The 15,690-nt window shown below is 33.3% G+C and overlaps 2 protein-coding genes and 1 pseudogene across 2 annotated transcripts; 2 read left to right on the top strand and 1 right to left on the bottom strand.

Moving 5' to 3' along the window:
* Positions 1–830: 830 nt before the first annotated feature.
* LOC133693258 (uncharacterized) lies at positions 831–4,766 on the top strand. The gene is made up of 8 exons (XM_062114443.1): positions 831–1,091; positions 1,180–1,342; positions 1,516–1,626; positions 2,023–2,157; positions 2,268–2,372; positions 3,041–3,210; positions 3,305–3,404; positions 4,373–4,766. Exons 1-8 carry the CDS (start codon positions 1,000–1,002, stop codon positions 4,616–4,618), a joined length of 1,122 nt encoding a protein of 373 aa, XP_061970427.1. The 5' UTR covers positions 831–999; the 3' UTR covers positions 4,619–4,766.
* Positions 4,767–4,972: 206 nt separating this feature from the next.
* LOC133693267 (uncharacterized) lies at positions 4,973–5,967 on the bottom strand (annotated as a pseudogene).
* A 1,739-nt stretch (positions 5,968–7,706) lies between these two features.
* On the top strand, positions 7,707–12,512 carry LOC133692529 (mitotic checkpoint protein BUB3.2-like). Its single transcript, XM_062113559.1, has 9 exons — positions 7,707–8,162; positions 8,249–8,379; positions 8,565–8,647; positions 9,439–9,705; positions 10,149–10,224; positions 10,942–11,022; positions 11,703–11,781; positions 11,861–11,961; positions 12,038–12,512. Exons 1-9 carry the CDS (start codon positions 8,040–8,042, stop codon positions 12,123–12,125), a joined length of 1,029 nt encoding a protein of 342 aa, XP_061969543.1. The 5' UTR covers positions 7,707–8,039; the 3' UTR covers positions 12,126–12,512.
* Positions 12,513–15,690: the final 3,178 nt, after the last annotated feature.

Raw genomic sequence — 15,690 nt, 5'->3', positions numbered from 1 at the left:
AAATTTAACCTAGAATGGTTGAAACCGAGCTCAAAATGAGTTTGGTTGAGCTTGATATAACCATGTTCAGGAGAAGTTAAATCAAAACTAAAAGATTCAAAACCAGCTCACGAGCTTAACTCAAACTCAAACAACACGTTTTTATTTATTGAACTTGTATCATTAAAAATATTTTTAAAATATCAACTATTTCATTTTTTATTATTTTTATATATGTTCGACCAAAATATATATATATATATATATATATATGATATCAAAATTATTAAAAATCACCTGGTGTAAAGCTTGCGTTGTGGATTAAATAGATCAAACTAAATCATTTTAAAATTACATTGTTTTAAGACTTTTTTTATAAATTAAGGTTTTTTAATCGAGTTAAATAAATTATCTATTATCTAATTTAATTTAAAACATAATCCAATTAAATTCTAAATAAATAAATGACTAGGTTGATACATATATAAAGCCATGTTTAATAACAATGTAAATCATTGTTTGGAACTTGATGCAAATCATATTTCTAAAAAATTCAAATTTTTTTGTTAAAAATTATTTATATATATATATATATATTAAATAGTTTTGATATACTGATTTTAAAAATAATTTTAAAAAATTAAAAAAAATTATTATTTTAATATATTTTAACACTAAAAATATTATAAAAAATAATCACAACCACGAAATCATTCATCAATTCTGATTTTTGAAAGCATATGGTTGCTTCGGAGGTGGGCTGCGATGGTTGGCCCATGCGTCCATCACCCCAAGTGCATCACGGTTCACAATACACGTCGTTTAAAGAAGGGAATATGATTAATTTCATTTAACTACCAGATAGAAACGACATCGTGTTGAAGCTGGAAGCATGTTTTGTGTCGAAGACATTACCTGAACCAGGATGCGAGACAGAGCTGACAGAGAGAGAAGAAAGAAAGAAAGAAAGAAAACCCCAACAAACAACAGAGAAAATCGAAGGGCTAAACTGTTACTAATATGGGCATTGGATCGATTTTCGACGGTCCTGATGTAAGGGCAGAGTTTGAGAAAGCAGGCATCAACACTCACTTCATTCCCTTTATTTGGAAGTAAGTAATTACAAGAACGCTGTTTTTTTTCCTTCTTTTTTTGAAATTAATGTCACTTGATGTTTTTTTTTTTTTTGGATTGTTTAAGGTATGTGATTAAGAACCCTAATTGTGAATGGGATGATATACCCGATTTACCCTCAGCTGCATACTCACTTTTGCGTTCCAAGTTCAAAACTTCCACTTCAAGTGTTGACTCTGTTATTAACTCTAATGATGGGGTCACCACCAAACTTCTCGTTAAGCTTCAGGTACTGCTCTACTTGCTTCTTTAGTTTCTTGTAACTCTGATGATATTTTGTTTTACTGAAAAGATAAATTAAGATGAGTTTTAGGGTTGAAATTGTGTGCTTGTGTGTGTTTTTATTGGCGCTGTTATTGGTCTTTCTTGATCTGGGTTTACATTATGATGATTAATCATTAGAATGGAGCATTTGTGGAGGCGGTGATTATGAGGTATGACACCCGGTTGGGGAAATATTGTGGGAAACCCCGTCCTGGTGGTCCAAGATCGACTTTGTGCATATCATCTCAGGTATGGATGTTGTATCCGTGTTTTATATATATATATGTAGCCTTGCAAAGCTGTAGCATTTTTTGCATGTATATGTGTGACTTGAGCCGATTTCAAAACTTTATTGACCAGACAAGTTTTGAATAGCCTTGCACAACATTGCTTTCTTTTTTTACGGGAAAGCAGAAAATTTGAGTCATTATTCATTTTTAATTCAGTGCATTGATTGCAACTTAAGATGAAGCTTGGCTTGTGTTTGAAAAATGATATTTTTGGCCATCTCTTGTCCCTTATTTTAATCTGCAGGAAGTTTTCCTTCACCTTTGATTTCTTGTGTCTCCTTGCTTTTGTTGGTTTATGCATATAGGTGCTGCTCATGCACAATGTTTGTTTTAACCTCTTTTCTTTCTATTGTAGGTTGGATGTAAGATGGGTTGCAAATTTTGTGCAACTGGAAGTATGGGATTCAAAAACAATCTGTCGTCGGGAGAAATTGTCGAGCAATTAGTTCATGCCTCTCGTTTATCACAAATACGGAATGTTGTTTTTATGGTCAGCACCCCCCCCCCCCCCATCCCCAATTGCAATTTCCGAGCCTTTATATTGGTTCAAAATAAGGTTTGAAATTGAGCTAAATTCTTGATTTTCTGTTATGTGACTAGGGCATGGGGGAACCACTGAATAACTACTCTGCCTTGGTGGAAGCAGTACGTGCTATGTCAGGAGTTCCGTTTCAGCTATCTCCAAAGAGAATAACTGTATCAACAGTAAGTGCACTGACGTTGTTTTTCCCTGCTCTCTCCTAGATGAATTTCTTGTCAAATCTACTTCCAGTAGAATTTGAAAGATTGGGCCCTTGTTGCCCACACTTTCTGGATATCATCCTCAATTATCACATATCATCAAGCCTGTAACGTTTACAATGTTCTAGGTTTTGAGATTTGATGAAATCCATAATTTCTTAACTAAATCTACTACAATTTTACCTTATCATTGTTGTTTTGTCATCTTCATCTTTGTTGTTTCCTTCTCTTGGCCTGCTCATAACTTGCAATTGAAGAATCTTGGGTGGTTAAGCTTTGTGATTTACCTTACTTTAACATATAAATATATGAAAATGCAATTTTGTGCATATGAGTTTATTTTTAATTTAGTAAATGGGATCTTTTAATGGTCCCGTTAAGCACACAATTTGTAATTTTGGAAATGGAATGTTGTGAGGACATCATATGTAGTAGTCGAGACAAGATTCCTTATACTGTCATTTTTTACTGTCTGTTTTTATCTTTCACTTTTATTTGATATATTTGACATGGATTTCATAATCTATTAAACTCGAACTGTTCCTAAGGAGAAGTATGTAGTTAGGTTGAAATTTTTAAATTGGTTTATTGAATGACTTACAAGCATACCGGTTCAATCTTATCTTTTGTAGGTTGGAATTATTCACGCTATCAACAAGCTTCATAAAGATTTACCTGGATTGAACCTGGCAGTGTCCCTACATGCACCAGTTCAAGATGTTCGCTGTCAGATAATGCCTGCCGCTCGGGCTTTCCCTTTGGAAAAACTCATGGATGCCCTGCAAGTATATCAAAAGAACAGGTAAAACTTTGCTAGTCTTATGTTTCTGTAATTCATTTCTAAATTACATGTCTTTGCAACTTGTTTATCTCACAGCTGGTCTTTTAATTTTCAGTATGCAGAAGATTTTTATTGAGTATATAATGCTTGATGGGGTGAATGATGAAGAGCAGCATGCCCACCAGCTAGGCAAATTGCTTGAGACATTTGATGTGGTGAGCTCTTAAATTTGAGTTTAAGCACAAAATTTTTATATGTAATGGTGCTATGCGTGGAACTCTATAACAAGGCTTGAGATCTGGTTTTGTTGCTTGCTGAGTGTCAAAATCTTTAAGGCATTGAAAAACTGTACTTGCAGAATAGGGAGCGAGTCCTAATTATCTAAGAACAGCTTTTCATCTTGCAAACCAATTTAATTTTGAGTATTATCTCTAAAGAAATTTCTACTGACTTACACCCAATGAGCATCTGCATATTCTTCTATTTGCTCATAACTACTCATCTTTTTTTGTCATTCATGAATCGTGATAGTTTCGATGTCACTTCACAGAGCCTACTTTTCTATTGGTTACAGATTCACATCCCATTTTTTTATTCATTGACTGGGAGTTTACTATGAGTTAGAAAAACATATTTTGATGATGGAGAACCAAAACACCTGGAACCAGTCAGAATCATAAGTACTTTCTATATCACTAGATTGAGGAATTTAAGCAAACCCCAGTTTATAATTGTTTACTCAAATCATAGTATTTGAATTTCTCTCTTGAAGAAAAGAAACTCTCACAGGATGGAACACACCAAAAAATTTGTTTTAACTTTCTAATTTTGCTCTGGTGATACTGACTGGCAGGGTTAGTGGATGAGCTTCATTATGATGTTTATGAACCTAAATACCCAACTCCTTAATGATTTTAAGGTTTGATGAATGACAATGAAAGATTTGGTAGGCTGAACTCTTCTGAAGGAATTTAATTACACTTATTTCGTAATTTTCATCCAGCGTACACTTTGAATGCTCTGTGGCCCATTGTGTCTTTTATGAGTTGTCCTTTTGCATTATTGTTGTCGCTTTCAGTTATCTTTGCTCATGTTTTCAGTTGTGATTTCATAACTATCGTTAGCTGCAGGCTATTTGAATATACAATTTCATTCCCATTCAACTTTTTTACTTTCCAAGCAGGTCGTGAATTTGATACCTTTCAATCCAATTGGTAGTCTGAGTCAATTCAGAACCAGTAGCGAAGAGAAAGTGTTGAGATTCCAGAAAATTCTTAGAGGTGTAAATAACATCCGGACAACAGTTCGTAAGCAAATGGGTCAGGATATAAGTGGTGCTTGTGGTCAGCTGGTGGTCAACTTGCCTGATGAGAAGAAGCCTCCAAATTTGGGTGTAACTGATATTGAAGACCTTGTTTCACGCAGATGAATGAATTAGTCGAGGTTATATAGTCCCACATTGTTTGTGGAATTTTGTTTTCAAAAGTAGGCCATGCATGGATAAAGTTCTAGTTGCACTGTTGAGGTTCTTGATGGTATTTCTTGGTATTATTGAAAATATGATCAAATCACTAGCATACTGTGTGTGAGAAAACTTGTAATACATCTACAGAGACATCTCGAGTCCGAATATCTGAACCTCCACAAGTCCATGGAAACGAGCATGTTGATTCCATTCATGATCCCCGCGGTCCACGATTCAAAACCTGCACATGTGAGTCTTGAGGGGTCATGGTCGGGTCAAGATCAATGTGTTTGGACTGAAATTAGAGCCTGGCCTCACTTTTACCGAATCGTATCACACTGCCACTTCAAAATTAAGACAAGAAATTACAAAATGTTTTTTACCACAATTTTAATAAATGACTCTGTACAAGTGAAGTGCTTGCCGCGCCACCAGCGGTTGTGTACCTTTTCCGAGGATCTCGAGTTCAAATCCCCCTTAAGGCCAGGGAAAAAAGAAAGAAAAAGAGAAGGTACAGTAAACGTCTCCAAAACGCGCGCAAAACTATATGAGCCATAAGCAGGGCGTTCGCACAACATTTAAATCTTGATAGGGGGGAACGCCAACACAAAAAAAGGAAAGAAAAATTAACGTCTTGATCTGATTAAGAAACACAACGGGCACTAACATTATGCAGATCAAAAACTTCACGCCATCCTCTGTGTTCCTATGAAGCCAAGAGTCTTTCGATTTTCGCAATTTGATCCTCTTCGTTCTTGGTGGTCGGAACCCTGTTAGCATCATCAAACAAATCATGCTTCCATTTCTCTCCTTGCATACCACTTGGGCGATGACCTTGCCTCTCACTGAATCTCCCTCTTCCCCTATAATTTCCACCACCATATCTTTCTCTTGATGGAAGGCCACCCCTCAGCATGTCTCCTCTATTTCCAGCAGCTGGCCTTTCAGACCTGTCTATATGGCGAGGGTTATGGTCACTTTCCTCCCTACTTTCACTGATGGACACAGGACGACCAGAATGGCTTGACGTTGGAGGTTCCACAGCTGCTTTGTCAGGATTGTCAGTCTTCACTGGAATCTTCTTCTCCCTAAACGCAGGTCTGTTCCTCACATGTGGTGGCGGCTCAGCCTCCATTTTCAAGTAACCATCATGGTCCCCTACACTGTGGTCATCTCCCTTACTTCGTGGTTTCTCCTCTCGTTGCCGGAATCATAAGTTGCTGGCCTGTTTGCTTCCCTTTCGTCCCGACCATCCTTTGAATCCCTAAATCGGCATTCTTCAAAAGAAAAGAACATTGGAACAATGAGTGAATATGTTTGAAGAGAGAGAGAGGGAAAAAAGAAACTAAACATAACAAGTTTATTTGTAATTATTTTTTTCTTTCTATTTTGAAATTATAAAACAAAATGTGTTTGATTCAGACAAATTCTGGATTAAGATCTTGTTCTACTCTATTCCAATCTAGCTTTTAATTAATATTGGATTCCAATGCTCTGACTATTCTACAGAAAATTCAAAAGAACTTACAAATTTTATTTTTAATTTATTTCAAATGTTATTTTTATTTATTTATTGGCAAAAGAACTTACAAATTTTATTTTTAATTTATTTCAAATATTATTTTTATTTATTTATTGGCTTGAAACTGGAGACAGTTTTAAGGTATTAGGTGTGTGTTTGATATTTAGTAGTTTTTGCTATTGTATTTTTTAAAAAAATATGTTTAGTTAAAACTATATAAAGTGATGAATTTTTGTATAGAAAATAAATGAAAATTAATTGTTTATAAATAAAAAATATATTATTTTAAATTATATAAAATTTAAATTTAAAACATTATTATAAATAAGATCTAGTATAAATAGAAGCTATTCAACACACTGTAATAACAAATAACCTCTGAAAAGGCATTTTAGGCTTTAAATGAGTGTTAGAAAACAATTAATTACTACTATCAAAGAAAAAAACAATGAGTTACAAGGTAAAAAGAAAAAACTGAAAAATAAATAAGAATTATAATTTAATTTAAATTTGATGGATACTAACCCAATTCAAATAAAATATATATTTTTTTAATAATAGATATGATATAAATATTATAAAATTCATTTATGAAACTAACAATTTTTTTTTGTTGAATATTAAATAATAATTGAATAACAAATAGTATAAATTCAATGAATAAAATATAAAATATAAAAACTTAAAAAATCAAATTGAGTTAGATTTATTTTTCCCGACTTAAATATGTGTTTTTTCAGATAATATTGAAGGTCTGAAACACCACCATTAAGCTTATTTCATCATTTAAATGGTTGAAAATAACTTAAATGGTGACTTTCTCTTTTATCACTGGAATCTGGTGACCTCACCCTCTCTCCTCTCTCTAACTAGAGATTGAGAAATAATATAAATAAATTTTTGTATCAAAAATGATTTTTAAAAAAATTTAAAAGGATCTAAATTGCATATAGATTGTGTTATTTTTAAAGATGAAAGGATTTTTCATGAAATTTCTAGCATGTTTGGCGTGTTTTTCAATTCATTTTATATTCTTACAATTCTACCCTCACATAAAAAATTAAAAGTAATTGTTCTTCAATTAAGATTAAATTGCCCATAATAAAACTTTGAGAACTAAAATAAATTATTAAAAAATAAACAATAACTTGTGAGCACACATGAACAATGTTTATCTGCCCTAATTATACCACACCTTCTAATGTTTTCCATGAAGATAACTAACGGATCAAAAACCAATCTAATCTTCTTTTAATCTGATCTAGGTCTTCAGCCTCTTGTTTTTTTTTTTTTTTAACAATCCCTCTGTCCATGTCACCTTCCAGTATATCAAATTTGATTGTTCATGCATTTGAATTACAATCCATAAAAAATAAAAATTGATTAAAATCAACAAGTCGGATATAGGGATGACATTACAGAAAAAAGAAAGATTGAAGATCTAAGTAAGATTAAAGAGAAGGGCTAGGGACTAAGGTCATGTTCTAAACTAAATGCCAGTTCTAGCAAAGATTTGAGGAATGGAAACTGAGTTGTACAGCGCTGTATAAGCTGCGTACTGATCTGTAGTTTTCTCGAAGTTATAAAATGGAATCAAACTCCGAGCGGAAAAACATGGAAGATCAATCCATCTGTAAGTAGATCACCGTTGCCTGCCCCAATCTTATTTTGAATTTAAAAATTCAAATCCCCCTCTCTCCTCCTCAAAATAATCCAAAAAAAAAAAAAACAACGGGTGAAACTTAAGGTTTACGCTCCTCGCACTTTCAAATCTCGTTCCCCCTTTACTCTCTCTCAAAACCCTAACACTCAGAACACCCGCTTTCTCACGCTCTTTTGAATATCCCTCCGTACAATCACGCGATGACAGCTGTCATCCCGCCACCGTTCTCCGGCCGCGAACTCTCGAATCCACCAACAGACGGTATCTCGAACCTTCGATTCTCAAATCACAGCGATCTCCTACTCGTCTCCTCGTGGGACAAGGTACGCCCTCAACAATCAAGTCACTCCCAATCTTCAAATTTTCCTGAATAACTCAATATCTGATTTTTTTTGTTTATTTATTGTAGACTGTGAGATTATACGACGCCAGTGCTAATGCTTTGAGAGGAGAGTTTATGCACGGTGGTGCCGTGCTTGATTGCTGCTTCCACGACGATTCCTCTGGGTTCAGTGCCAGCGGGGACAATACCGTGCGACGGTTAGTTAGTTGATTTTCACTATTTTTTTGTTTGGTTCTCGAGAAGGTATATTGAAGCAGATTTTATACTAAACTGCAAAATGTATGGATTTAGGAACTGACTTTGAGTAGTATATTATGGCAGGACTGTGTCTAGAGATTTTCTTTTTTAAATTGGTTTAGATCTTTTAATTTTGATGATTTAGGTTGGTTTTTAACCATGGAAAGGAGGATATTCTGGGAAGGCACGATGCACCTGTTCGCTGCATCGAGTACTCTTATGCAGCAGGTAGGTGTGCTTGAATTATGATTGTCTGACAAGCTGTGTAATTTTGAAAGCGAGTTACTTCTGGTGTGTATAACTTCTTAGTGTTTGGTCTCATTGACACTCTCTTGTATGTCCAACTTGTCACACAATCTGCCTCTAATTACCACTTGTTAGTGTTTGATCTCGTTGATGCATGTTTATGTCCAGCTTGATCTGTTGTGCTTTAATGTTGTCTATTTGCATGGACTAAATGGTTTGCTTATTGCTTTTTATTTGGATATCTTTGTCAGTAATGGCAAAGGTATATTTAGTAACAGGCCCTAGGGTTGCAAATGTGCACATTTGCACATTTGCAACCCCAAGTACGGCGATGCACAAATGAGACCCTGAAACAGAAAAAACAGAATAATATTTGAAAATGCAAAAACCAGTCAATCAAAAGAAAAATAGGCTAGGAAGGTAAAAGATAAATAGTCAACACATGGGCAAAGCTTAAAAATTATTTTAAGCTTTAAAGACAAACAAACATGCAGGACTACAAGAAAAAGCTGCCGAAAATGACTTGTAGTTACTGGCTCTCTTGTGCTCATTGAACTTTTATTTTTCAGATGTTCAGCCACGTTAGTTGATTTGTTTATAGATATCATGCTGCTCATGTGCTTGCCTTCGCTCTCTTGACTTGTAACGAGGTTGTAAAGAATTCCATCACTGAAATAATTATATAGAATACCAGGGAACAATTTCTCCTTATAAAAAGATTATGGCACATTCCTCTCTTTAATTATTTTTTTCCCATCTTTCCCCGACTACAGGGCAAGTAATCACTGGTAGCTGGGACAAAACACTGAAGTGCTGGGATCCCAGAGGAGCTAGTGGGCAAGAGCGCACTCTTGTTGGAACATATCCACAACCTGAGCGTGTTTACTCTCTATCTCTTGTTGGAAATCGTTTAGTTGTAGCTACTGCAGGAAGACATGTTAATGTCTATGATCTGCGAAATATGTCTCTACCTGAGCAAAGGAGAGAATCCTCTCTGAAATATCAAACTCGATGTGTGCGGTGCTATCCCAATGGCACAGGTATTAATCATGAAACTGAACTGACATCATTTTCACTGTCTTTGTTGCTACATTTTATGGTGGGTGAAATCATATGCTAGTTCTGCTGCCACCCAATTACAAGCCATTCTGTTTGCACTGCATTTAAGTTGCTGGTGCAATGACTTGCTTGAATTGCTTTATCATGAGGCTATTTTTATTTGCTTGTGTTTTGCTTTAGATCTCGAAAAAATCACTAAAACTGAAAGGTGTTCAAAGGAATCTTCTATATGCTCGTATAGTTTAGTTTTATGTTCTGCTCTTCCATGAATAGCATCCTCTTGCTTCAAAAAGTTCAATGAGGTATATTATTGTCAGGGATAGTGCCTTCTACATGCAGTGATGATTGCATCTATGTCATGAATTTTTGTTGCGTTGGAGTTCTCTCATGGATGACTCTTCTTCACCTGAATTACGTGATACAGGATATGCTCTCAGTTCTGTTGAAGGACGAGTTGCAATGGAATTTTTTGATCCTTCAGAGGCCAGTCAAGCAAAAAAGTATGGTTCCTTTTCCTCTATACCATGCAGCATAGTGCAAATTTGATTTGTCTTTTCCCTGTTTACTTTTTTTTGTGATTTTTCGTGTCTTTAGGTTAGATGACTATGTAAATATCTGGTTGGAACACTTTTAATGTTGCATGATAGATGTTTAATTTACTCCTTTTGCATGCCAATTTCAGGCAATAATGGGTGTTTTCAAAGAAATTCATACGATGCAATACAATTAAACTTTTGGTTGTCCCCTATAGCTCCTCCTCCGTGGGAGAAACTGTGAGGTAGATTGTAGTTTATCAACTTATCCGAGACTAGGTCAATAACGATATGAAATGTGTATAAAAGTGAATGTACCCTTCATTACAGAGTAAGAATCAATCCATGTGTCATGTCACGATTGACTTGGTATATGGAAAAGTTGGTAGACTAAGCACCAAATTCACCTTTTGTGGGGTGAGCTTTTTGTACTTTCAGGTGGAGTGTACTCTATATTCTCAAAAAGTGCTGTGGTCTTCATGGTATCATTCTCAATGTGATTTCTCCATAATCTGGTGATGGTAGTATGCATGTGTGATTTGTATCAAGTTACCTAGTCATTAAATGGATGCACTTAGGGTATAAGTTATAACTCTGCAAAAATGAAGGCAGCCCATGTATACTAACAAATAATATCCTTTATCTTTCATTCAATGTATTTGATAGAGTTGAAACTTTGTGCAGATATGCGTTCAAGTGTCATCGAAAATCTGAGGCTGGAAGGGACATTGTCTATCCTGTAAATGCCATTGCTTTTCATCCTGTGTAAGTTTCTGAATACTCTTGATGCATTGGATTTATGAACTTTTGACAAAATAGAAAGGATAAACGAAGTTTAGATATTCGCCAAAGGTTGATTTTTATCATGTAATGCATGCTTTGTTTATTGTGCAGCATCTTAATTTATACTCTGTCTCTGTTCATGTTATGCTATTGTAACTTGCTCATGATAAATGTCGTACCTTGCACTTGCTGTTTAAGGGCAGGGTTGACTAAGCAAAAGGTTACTCTACCTTAAAATTGTGTGAATAGATGGACTTGGAACCCAAACCACAATATGATCATAAGACAGAAGCAAAATGAACATCAAAATCCATTCCATGTGCATTTTGAAGCTCTAGTGTATGTTTAGCTGACATTCACAACTTTTTCCTAGATGACAAGTTCTCATGTTGAGTAATTAGATGAATTTTTTTATTTAGAGAGGAGCATTCATTCTGTTTGTAGGATTCAGAAACCCATAACTAATATTTTTGCCTAACATAATCTCATTGAAACATCCAAGTAATTATGTCTTGATCAAGATGAAAGCTGGATTCTTTTCTCCATTTTTGAGCTTACAATGACTGAAGTTGATGTCTTGTTTGGCATGTAGTCATACTACTAGCCTGTTTCTCTTCTACTATTTTTTGGTCACTTATCTTACATCCAAACTCAACTTGCAGCTATGGTACATTTGCAACTGGAGGTTGTGATGGTTTTGTGAACGTATGGGATGGGAACAACAAAAAGAGACTATATCAGGTGCATGTTTACAGAACATTTGACAGTATTAATTTACTTGTGGAAAGCTTATAGCTTGTTACAATTTTGCTCTTTTCAGTACTCAAAGTATCCATCGAGTGTTGCAGCACTTTCATTTAGCAGAGATGGTCGTCTGCTGGCTGTGGCATCAAGTTACACTTATGAAGAGGGAGATAAACCGTAAGTGTCATTCTAATCTCACCTCGCCATTTCTCTTTCCATGTTTTCTCTGATTGTTGCATGTTCATCTTTCCAGCCATGAGCCAGATGCTATCTTTGTACGAAGTGTAAATGAAATAGAAGTGAAGCCAAAGCCGAAAGCTTACCCCAACCCCCCAGCATAAGTTTGCCTTTTGAAAACCACTGGTCACTAGAATCTTGGATGTGCAATATCTCATGGTTTTCTAGGCGTTTTTGTTTCCTATGAAGCTTTCAAATCTTGATGTGTGCTAATGCTTGAATCAAGGTGGAACGCCTTTTCACTTCCAGTGACCCTGTAGTTTCATTTCTTTTTTAAGTGATCGTGTAGGTCTGTGCTTAGAACTTTGGATTCTGTAATTATTCATCTATCTAGTCTCCTAGATATAACAATTGAATGTGACAATGCAACGCATTCTTATCATTATGCAAGAGTAGCAGCCAAGGAACAAGTTTTGTATGATTATGTTGGATGTAATGTCTAGACAGCTCAGTTTCAATGAAATGATAATCCAAAGGTATTTACATGGTAACTGTTTGTTTTTACGTTTTAAAAGTGTTTAATTTTTTCTTCACTTCAAATTAATATTTTTTTAGTATATAAATGGATTTTTGTTTGTGGAATGCTAGTAAAATTGATGGCTTGGTTTTGTTGCCACTGATTTTGGCGATATATTTGTCATTTAAATGGAAAACACGAGTCATTAGCTCATCTCTGACCTGCATGTTAATACAATCCTAGCTTTTTTATTTTATTATTATTAATAATAATTCTTTTTTACTGAAATTTTAAGGGGAAAAAATAGATGATGGTATAGTGTTGAATACATTCATTTGGATGAAAACCATATGCTCACACAATAAAAAGCATGCACATTGGATAGATTAAGGGCTTGATTAGAAACAAGGATTGCATCACAGTTATAAAAATATTTTTGATTTAAAAATACGAGTTGTGGAAGTATAATCATGCTCGTGCTCCTAAACATGATAAAATATATTTGATAAATGCTTTTTGAATATACCTTTTTCAAAATGATTGGCAATGCTAGTTATTTGTTGTATTATTAATATTGCATCTATTATAGTCGGTTCATTATATAAAACTTATTAGAGTTGACTAGAATTATTTGCCTATATATATATATATATATATTAACTAAATATATAATAGATACAAATGTTTTGTGTATAATAAGGATGAAGATTTTATCAATCATTAACGCAAACCTTCTACCGGAAGCATTTGTGTAGAGAGCAATTTGGTATTTTTAAATATTTATGGGTCATTAAAAGATTATTAGTATGCTTTTTATTTCTAATATTTTTTTTAATAGTATTTTCTTTTTAACATATGTGTGTCATTTGGGAGGAGGGAGGGTCGGGGCGGAGCATCACCATTTGGTGGTTACATATGCTTTTTTACTATATTGTTGGAAGCATTATCGTATTTTTTTTTATGGTGTCGCGCGTGGTGGCAGATATTGGACGATTTGTTATATATGATGGTTTTTCTTTTTCTTTTTGCTCTTACCCAAAAAATACATGTTTATCCTCTTTGTTTTTAGTGTTTCAATTTCATTCTTTATTATTTTGATTTTTGATTTTTGATTTTCTTTCTTGATCATTTTATAAAAGTTTTGATTGTTTTCAGTTTAACCCTTCAATTATAATTTGTCATATATTATTTTTTCTCGTTCGGTCTTTCTTATTTTTAATTTTTTTCCTTGGTCTTTTTTAAATTTTTTTATTAGTTTTCAATTTTATCCTTCAATCAAATTTTATGTTGTTTTATTTTTTTTATTTGGCCCTCATTTTTTTTATTTTATTTTTTATTATGTTAAAGTTATTTTTCTTTTCAATTTAACCCTCCAATTGAAAAAAATTGGTTGCCCTCTAATTTATTTTTTATTTTGATTTTCACCCTTATTCTTTTAATTTCTATTTTTTTAATTTTATATCTTTTTGTGCAATTGATTTTTTTTCCTTTTCAATTTCATCTTTCGGTATTTGATTTGTTGGGGATTGAACTTCACAATTTTTTTTTTATTTTTTGTACTTTAGATCTAATGACCCGGGTTACATGTTTAAAATGTTAATGAGGATCGACATTCATGTTTTTTCATTTTCTTTTCTTTTTTTAATCATTCTACATTTTAAATTTTTTTTATTTAGTTAGTTTTTCAAAATATTATTCTGATTCATCTATATATTTTTTTGTTTTATATAAATGGTCTTTATTTTTAAAAACAATAAAAATACTTATTTTAAATAATATTTCTAATATGTTCGATCTTGCATAATATTTTTTTCTTTTATTTTATTTAATTAGATTATGTGTGTTTATATTTCTATTATTCTGTATTGATTTTAATAAATATAATCGAGTAAATATTTTATTTTGTAGGATCAAAAATTATAAATTATATTCATCTTTTAATTTTTTAAGTTTCTCTTTTAGTTATTATTAACTATTGTTTTTGTTTATTTACACAGATAGTTGTCGATTTATCTAATTAAATACTTATATGAAAATTTTTATTTATATTTGGAATATTTTGATGTAAAAAAACATCAAAATACCTTCTATACCCATTTTTTCTTTAAAAAATATTTTATAACCCACGGAGAAATACATGTCAAATAGCCAATTTTAAGTATGACGGGTAATATTCATAAGTGTAAATTTTATATCAATAATTATATGTAAAAACCAAAACTTAAAAAAAAAACACTAATTGATTATTATACATTTCATAACTTCTAAATTACTGCATACTTAAGCACACTACTTTATAAATTCAACCTCGCCTCTAATTAAAGAAATGATCAATATTAATAAAATTATTTGTACAAATTTATTAATTCCTAAAAATTTCTCAATTTATGTTTCCATTATTTTCTTATGTATACACAACTATAACCTTAAATGATGTAAAACATCCTTAAATTACTCGTAACGTTATCATACAATATTGGTATTTTTTTTAATTATCATGATTTTTGAAATTATAAAAACAAGAAAATAAAAATTAATAATATCAAAATAAAAATAAAATTATATCAAAATTTACCATTGAAAGCATATAAATATCTAAGTTATTTATCCTAAATGAAATATAAATATAAAGAAACCCAGAACATTATACAATATACTAAAATAACTCAGTGTCCCCATTACTGTTTATATAGATACAAAACATTATGAATTGAAGTAGTATAATGACAGAGTTGTCCTTGTCACAAAGAATTACAAAAATTGCAAGGGGACCCAAGGTTACTTGGGTGTGACAACGAGTGCAGACCTAAATCACCCAGATCTCGTAGACCCGCCTGACCCAAGGTTCTTAGGTCCGGAGTCGGGATCAAGGTTCTTGGGTTTGGCGTCAGGACCCAATTCTCTTGGATTTGGAGTCAGGACCCAAGGCTAATGGGTCTTGTGTCCGCACCCAATTATATTGAGGGTCGAATTCTCTTTGATCCATCATCAGGACCCATGGCTAATGAGTCCTCCCTCGGGATCCAATTCTCTTGGGTCTGGCGTCAGGATCCAAGGGTCTTAGGTCTTAGGTTTCTAAATATAATTATTTGTATTATAAGCACCTAACCCAAGTTGCTTGTGCAACAACCCGACTTTTCAAGCCCTTGAGAGATATCACTAGAGGAAAATTTCTGGGAAAATACACTTATGGACAATTTTAATCACCGACT

This window comes from Populus nigra, chromosome 1, assembly GCF_951802175.1.
Source record: "Populus nigra chromosome 1, ddPopNigr1.1, whole genome shotgun sequence".
In the NCBI taxonomy this organism is placed as follows: Eukaryota; Viridiplantae; Streptophyta; class Magnoliopsida; order Malpighiales; family Salicaceae; genus Populus; species Populus nigra.
Note: the sequence above shows the minus strand (reverse complement) of the source record. Positions and strands in the feature narration are given on the sequence as shown.

Coding starts and splice junctions, on each gene's coding strand:
- LOC133693258 (XM_062114443.1), top strand. CDS start 1,000: ATGGGCATTGGATCGATTTTCGACGGTCCTGATGTAAGGGCAGAGTTT. Junction 1,343..1,515: donor AACTTCTCGTTAAGCTTCAG/GTACTGCTCTAC, acceptor ATTAATCATTAG/AATGGAGCATTTGTGGAGGC. Junction 1,627..2,022: donor CTTTGTGCATATCATCTCAG/GTATGGATGTTG, acceptor TTTCTATTGTAG/GTTGGATGTAAGATGGGTTG.
- LOC133692529 (XM_062113559.1), top strand. CDS start 8,040: ATGACAGCTGTCATCCCGCCACCGTTCTCCGGCCGCGAACTCTCGAAT. Junction 8,163..8,248: donor TCGTCTCCTCGTGGGACAAG/GTACGCCCTCAA, acceptor TATTTATTGTAG/ACTGTGAGATTATACGACGC. Junction 11,023..11,702: donor GCCATTGCTTTTCATCCTGT/GTAAGTTTCTGA, acceptor CTCAACTTGCAG/CTATGGTACATTTGCAACTG.